Here is a 7500-nt window from a genome sequence, read left to right as displayed (position 1 = left end):
AACGCCAACAATCATATGACCTCCTACGAGCAAGCGCTTTGGCTACAGTGAGAAGGAAAAACTCCCTTTTAACAGGAAGAAATACAGACATGCAGTGGAAGAGAAACATATTTTTAAAAATTGTTTAATTCATAAACTGGGAGTTAAGTGAAACCGTGTGTGGTTTTCTGAGTTTCAACCTGAAGGTTTGGCTTTGACTCAGGGTTTGGTGAACCATGAGGCTCAGCAGAGTTCTCAGCCTGACCACAGAAACCTGACGGGGACACAGAGGCAGGATTATGAAATGTTTTTCCTCACAGAGATCAACAGCAGTTTGTGAACTCCTTTCTTCTTCTGTGGTGCAGATTTATGGCTCTTTTGTGAGTTAATGGATGCTGGAACTCAACCAAAGTGAACTTGACAAGACCAAGAACAGCAGACCTCAGATCAGCTCTATGTAATGTTTAAACATGAACAGATCCTTTGCTGTCCTGTTTCTGCTGTTTTTTTACTGCACTCGAGTTGTTTTTATTCACGGATTTGAGAAGCGTTGTGTTTGTTGGTGCCAGCAGAGATCAGACCTATTCTTTTTTACACAAAGCAGATGGGCTCAGTCTGCAGGCAGCTGCTCAGTCAGCACATCTATAAATACCAGCAGAGCTCAGCTTGGATGTGGATCAGCAGGTCCTGCAGCTCCGATCCAAACCTGGAGCTGAGGAATCATGAAGGAGCTCAGCAGAAGCTAAAGAGTTTGTTTTCCTCAGAACACGATCGATATCTCTGAACGCCGGGCTTCTCCCGGGAGGTAGATGCACGTTTGGGTCAATTGAAGGTCGGATGCACAGCCCGTCACTCATTTTCAATACTGAGACTGTCTAATCAAATCTCTCAACACAACAGGACCCTCCCCACCTTCGCTGTGCACTCACACACCTTTAGTGTGGAAGAAGTGGCGAAGCTGAAAATTACGAAGGTGTATGAGAGCCACTGAAATGAGAAAAGAATGAAGCTGTTTGTTAAGCCAACATTAAAATACATAATTCATTTATACTTTTCAACTGGATTCAGCAACAGAGGAATACTTGTGATTTTGGCTCAGTAGCACCACATTATCATAAGACTTTAAAGAGATGCTGTTGTGAACTGGCTCTGTTCAGAAGAGAAACTGGATCAATAAGGATATTTATCAAAGTCACTTTGTTTCACATCTTACAGGCAGGCCCAACAGGATGAGGGACAGATGGAGGAAGGTTCAACTAAAGCAGTGAGAAAATAGATAGAGCGACATAATCAGGAGGGGAGAGATTCTAGGATTCAGGTAAAGTGAATGGCTGCTTGACCATGAGCTACTGTTAGCAGTAGCTCATGGTCAAGGGTGGCTGTAGCTCAGGCGGTAGAGCAGGTCATCTACTGATCGGAAGGTTGGTGGCTCGATTCCTGGCTTCCTCTAGTCTGCATGCCAAATATCCTTGGGCAAGATATTAACCCCAAATTGCTCTCCGATGCATCGGACTATGAATGTGTGTGAATGTTACTTAGAAAGTACTTAGAACAATGTGCTTGTGAATGGGTGAATGCACAAGTTGTATAAAGCTTTGGGTGCTCAGAAGAGTAGAAAGAAGCGCTATATAAGAACCAGTCCATTTAACAGCTAAAGTGGGACCTTTAATTGTCACAGTGCGACTAAGATGTTCCAACCCAGCAACAGCTGTACCAACCTGATTCTAATCTGCTTCAATAAACACCAAAAATGCCAATTTTCAGTCACAGTCAGGCCCCGCCTCTCAATACTCGCTCTTACCAAACATACAGGAAATGGTGCAGTGCCGTGAGCGTTGACCCCCTCTGTTGTTCTTCTTGTAATCACCATGGTTACAGCCACTTCCTCCTCTGGTCCTCCAGTGTCCTCCGTAGTTTCGTCTGGATCGAGGTAGCGTTCCACAAGTCTGTCCAGGTCCTCGCTGCTCGTATTACCTGCAAACACCAACAAACATCCATCAGCTGTGCATCACCTCTGAAAGCTAAACGACTCCCATCGTTTCACTGGAAACAGTAACAATAATAATAACTGATGGGCTGTAGATTTGAAGTAATAAAATGTTTCATTCCATGTTCAGAGTTTGATACATTTTTCTTAGTTTTCGAGTTGATGAATCTTTTTTGTAGATTACTTGGATCGTTTCAAACATGCAAGTGTAACAAATATGCGACTGAGAACTCAGTTTATTGCATATTTGCACATGTTGTATACACTGTTGCTGATATTGTGGCCCACCATTATAGACCCTCAGCAGACCCTCAGCATGCCCCCACCGGGCTGCCCTGTCAGGCTGCACGTGTCACACTGACAAACAGTGATGTCATTTAAACATCAGTCCATGCAGTATTAACATCAAGTTACAGCTGAAGAATGTCAGCTTTACCTTGAACAACATGTCAATAATGAAGAGTCTAAATTAACTTCATATGTCTAAATATGTTCATATTTAACTGTAACTAAAGCGGCCTGGTTTACCTCGGTGTTTTCAGACGCAGCGACCTGTGGGAGAGAAATCATTTTCTTAGTGAAGAAACTTAAGAGGGACTTACTGAAGAAGCTGTACTCAAAGGTGGAGTTGTAGTCAGAGTCGTAATCTGGAGATGATGTGAAATCATCATAATGCTGGGCCCAAGAACCTGAGAGCAAAATGCAGATGAGTGAGTGTCTGTCTCTGAGACAGCTTCAGTGTTACAGGGTGGAAGCTTCTCAGCTGAGCTTCACACTGAGACGAACGCTCTGAAAAACAAACGATCAGGAGAAAAATATTCAAAATAATCGTTTTCCACTTCAGACTGTTTCAAATTGATGTTTCTCTTTCTTTCATTTCTTCTAATTGTGAAAAAATTAAATAAAATCAAATACATATAAGTTTGATTTGATTTAAACAAATTTCTTAATGTGCTTTCTTTAGCTGTAATATGACATTGTGGTTATTTTATCCTTTTTATATCCTATTGTGTTAAGAAAGAAAATGAAGCATTTGATTTATTTATCCTGAATTTAATCTTGTGTCCTGTCACTTTGAGCTCTGTGAAGGTTTGAATCGATCTCCAGTTTCTGTTTTCTTCCAATACCCCCCCCCCCCCGCCGCCGCCGCCGCCGCCGCCCAAACAGCAGTACAACAAACCGTCTGTGTGTCTCTCAAATCATATAAAAGTCTTACATCACATGACCAATGAAAAGCATGAGCTACAGGAACCGTTTCAACATCACAAGTTTCAGTTTGACTTGATTATGAATAGAGAAGCATTCGTGTGTCCATCACTAAGCTGCAGCTGGTGAAGCAGACCTTAAATAATCTAATGGATTCATATTCTGTATGTATTTGAAACAGGAGACTCTAAGAAATGCTCCGTGAGCTCTGGATAACTGTTAAGGTTTGTAAAAAGTGTGTCTGACGGCGCAGACTCGAGTAAATATGACTCTCTGACCCCGTGAAGCTCCGTTGAGGAGTTGTCTCATATTTTCAGAGTTTTGGATTGTTTCCATTACTCCATGCATCAAAGTTATTTCTCCACTGGCCTCCAGAAGAAACTGTGGGGAGTGTTTGTCTTCAGATGTGAGCCTCAGCATGTTTTCACAGACGTATTATTGTTATGAATCTATCTGCTCTGGAACAGCCTGGACGCCACGTTCACCGCACCTTGTTTCAAGTTATTAACATTTCCAAGAGTGACCTTCTCCAGCTGTGAGCTTTACTGTAAACGTAATGTTAAATCACACAGCGGAGGTGTCGGAGCTATGCTGTGTTGTCTAACACTGCACAGGTGTAGAACAAGTTTAACCTTCAAGGAAAACTTTACCAAATCTAACATTTTATTCAAGAAATGAGTGAAAGCTGCAGCTCTGGAGCCTGTCCCAGCTAGCACAGGGCGAGGGGCAGGGGGACACCCTGGACAGGTCCCCAGTCTGTCACAGAGAGACAACCATTCACACCTATGGGCAGTTTAGAGTTTGCAGTTAACCTAACCCCACTAACTGCATGTGTGTGGACTGTGGGAGGAAGCCGGAGTACACGGGGAGAACATGCAAACTCCACACAGAAAGACCTGATGCTGGAACTGAACTCAGGACCTTCTTGCTGTGAGGCAACAGTGCTGTCATCGTCGTGGTTTTGGTTTGATTTGGTGTCATTGCTGTCTTCAGCTAACCTTGGCTCAGTCAGGCGAGACTGGAGAAGTCACCTGGATACTGATCAGTACAATCAGCTTTCTTTCCTGGTTTGTTGAGGATGCATCAAGACATTCTGAGTGCTGACTTTTGGCTTTGACGTGAGATTCAGATGCTGCTCTGAGATTTTGAACTATCATTTCCTGCTTTCTGTAACAAAGACGTGAGCCCAAAACGATGTGACTGGGTAAACTTTGGTCACCACAGGTTATAAACAGGGCCTGGAGGGTGCTGGGGTTGTTTCTCAGACAGCAAAGTGTAATAAGCTGGAACATTCATAGTAAGACAGCTTTAAAGTTTGTCACTGTGTGAATTAAAAGTTTGCAGCTTCCATCACAGCTGAAGGATTTTGGACATTTCTTCCGGCCGTGTGACTGATGTGAAGAGACACGCCATCAAGGAGCATCCGACAACCACAAGCCTCGCACAGGACACGGCCGAGCGTCCGCAGACAGCAGAGGAAGTCTCACAGAAAAACATGTTTACCACAAAGAAGGACAAACTTCTCTTAGATCAGCACATCTGGAAAACATGGACGATTCAGGAAAACGCATGAAGAGTCGGAAACTCAAAGCAAGTCATGTGAAGGCCATCACTGTGGGAACAACATGGATATTCAGCATACAGGAAGGCTTTTAAACAGTTTTTAAAGGGATGAAATATAGATTTCTGTGGTGTTGGAAAATCTCAAAACTGAGTTTCTGTCTTGGAAAAGTCGGGAAAGTTTGGAAAGATGGGAAAACAAGGCTCAGAATAAGACTGGTGGTCTGCCCAGATTTGGATGTTATTGTTAAAAGCATGGACTTCTCTACTTCACCTGAGCACTCAAAGCATTTTGCCTCATTCACGCACTCACACACATTCATGCAAGCATGTATGTATACATGAGTGCTACGGGCACCCTCACACAACCAGCAGGGGGCGCTGATTCTCCGCTCTGTGCCACTGAAGCAGGCGGATCGAGGCGCTGACAACAAGAGGACCGGTTGTGGAGGGAAAAGCGATGAGAAAAGCCTTCAGTCACATTCTGGTGGGAATCCTGGTCCCCAAGGATGCTCCTCTTCCTCCCTCACATACATCAGCTGAGCCCAGAGTTTCTCTGGGAAAAGTTTCTGCTCACTGTCTGAACACCATCACACTGATTCATGAAAGAGTCTCAGAGTCTTATCTCCACAAACACAAATAAAACTTCACTTCCTGTTCACTCTGCAGCTCGTTAAATCCCCTTTGTCACAAGTTCAGTCCTCTAACAGTGATCTGTATAAACAGCGTGTGGCTGTCACCAAAGTTTTACACATCAGAAGCTTTTTTGGGGGGAAAACAAAACCATCTGCTGTCGTCTGATGAATATCAGGCTTTTTACCAAAGTGACGCCAGGAGCCAGAAACCCAACTGTAGTTTGGATTAAGGAGAAACGTGTTTCTCGTGGAAACAAACTGTAGAGGTCGACATCTACACAGCACTTTAGTTAACGAAAACCTCGTTTGGATGCAGCTGTTCCGAACAGTAGCAAAACAACTGAACTCTTTCTGTCATGGATGTTTTCAGGTCTGGTTTTCTTTAATCGCGCTCCACTGAAACGGCTCTACTTAAAGTGTGTGATGATGTCTGAGTACACAGTGCTGGTTCTGTTGGCCTCACTTTGATACTGTAGATTACAGCATCATGATTCCTGCTGGCGTTTTAAAATAGTTCATGTCAAATTTATCTGAAAGATCTTGACTGTTTTTGTGACGTCTGCCTTGTGGGGTCCCTCAGGGATCTGTCCTGGGTCCAGGTTCTTTTTTGCTCTATATTTTCCCCCGAGGCCAAAATCATTAGGCGTTAATATCTCCAATCATCTCTATGCTGTTGACATTCACTTATACTGTTCTTTCAAAGAGTTTTATAAATTGTCTAGTTTAAGTAATTGCCTGTCAGACATCATGCTGTGGTTAAACGACGATTTCTCCAGCTAAACTCTCATAAAAGAGAAACTTTGATTACTGATAACGTGATTTCAGAAATCAGGCAGCGTGTCAGCTTCTTAGACTCTTCTGCTGGATTGAGCTTCAGACTCCTCGGTGTCATATTCAACAGTTTAATGTGGTGAGAGCGTCTCTGAGCTGTTTCTATCTTCTAAGGAATATTTCAGCCTGCTGGTGTCAGAGGCTGAACCCGAGATGATTCTTCATGCTTCCTGTTTGCATTACTGTAACTGGTTTTTAATTAATCAGCTTTGGATCGTCTTCAGACTGTGCAGAAAGCTGCGGCCAGACTTTTAACTGCCACAAACACAAGATCACACACATCACTCCAGGTTTGGCTTCTCTTCATTGGTTGTCAGTAAATTTTAGGTTTCACTTTCCTGTCTTCCTTCTCTCACCCCAACCGGTCGCAGCAGATGGCCCCGCCCCTCCCTGAGCCTGGTTCTGCCGGAGGTTTCTTCCTGTTAAAAGGGAGTTTTTCCTTCCCACTGTCGCCAAAGTGCTTGCTCACAGGGGGCTAATCTGATTGTTGGGTTTTTCTCTGTATCTATGAAGCGCCTTGAGGCGACTTTAGTTGTGATTTGGCGCTATATAAATAAAATTGAATTGAATTGAATTGAAATTGAACTTTAAAATGTTGGTTTTAACCTGTAGGATCCTACATGCTCAAGCTCCCCAGTATATCTGTGACCTGCTGAAACCAGCTCTAAGTGTGATTAGGCAGCGTGACTCCACTGACTCTTTTAAAAATCAGCTGAAGACATTTTTATATTGACAAGCTTTTAATTGTTTTCTGTTTTACATTGTTATATATTTTATATCCATCTCTTATTTTACTGTGAAGCACTTTGTGATTTATCTGTGAAAAACGCTTCATAAATACATTTTACTTACTTAGTTACTTAAATATAAAAACAGCTGCTGGACTGCACTTGATCCTGAAACACATGAGGACAGGATCTCAAGTCCGAAACCCTCAGCTGACCTCTGAAGGTCTGAATAGAAACTCAACATGATGCCTGCATTCTCAGAGATGTTAGTGTTCCTAATTAACACACAAATGGAAGCACAGCTGCTCTGCAGTTACAGTTTCCACCTCAGAGCTACAGCCATCAATCTCCCAGAAACGAGTTTGAACTGGACACTTCCTGTTAGGTCTCCTTCACTGGGTTTGATAGAAAGTCTGTGGTCAACAAGAGCATTTACATATCTGTAATAGTGCCAGAAGCCCAACAGCAGGACAGGACGTGCACAATTTGGAGATTCCAGCCAGTTTGACCAAACATTTGACAGTTTGGAAAAGAAAAGCGGCGACTCTCTGTTTCAACATAGTGTTCAAGCACA

At 43.1% G+C, this 7500-nt stretch overlaps 1 protein-coding gene across 2 annotated transcripts in view; it reads right to left on the bottom strand.

The window, feature by feature from the left end:
* The window catches only part of LOC308384533 (uncharacterized protein), a 17649-nt gene that overhangs the window by 6195 nt on the left and 3954 nt on the right, over window positions 1-7500 (bottom strand). The window contains exons 2-4 of one of the 2 annotated variants that reach the window (XM_080863054.1): window positions 2569-2655; window positions 1781-1953; window positions 180-253 (exon numbers count right to left, since the gene is read on the bottom strand). In XM_080863054.1, coding sequence (XP_080719180.1) covers window positions 180-253; window positions 1781-1953; window positions 2569-2655 — 334 coding nt within the window. The remainder of the gene's footprint in view (window positions 1-179; window positions 254-1780; window positions 1954-2568; window positions 2656-7500) is intronic. The other variant, XM_080863055.1, reaches the window with a different exon arrangement.

This window comes from Rhamphochromis sp. 'chilingali', assembly GCF_963969265.1.
Source record: "Rhamphochromis sp. 'chilingali' genome assembly, chromosome: 17".
Taxonomy (NCBI): domain Eukaryota; kingdom Metazoa; phylum Chordata; class Actinopteri; order Cichliformes; family Cichlidae; genus Rhamphochromis; species Rhamphochromis sp. 'chilingali'.
This window is presented reverse-complemented; position numbering and strand designations above follow the sequence as displayed.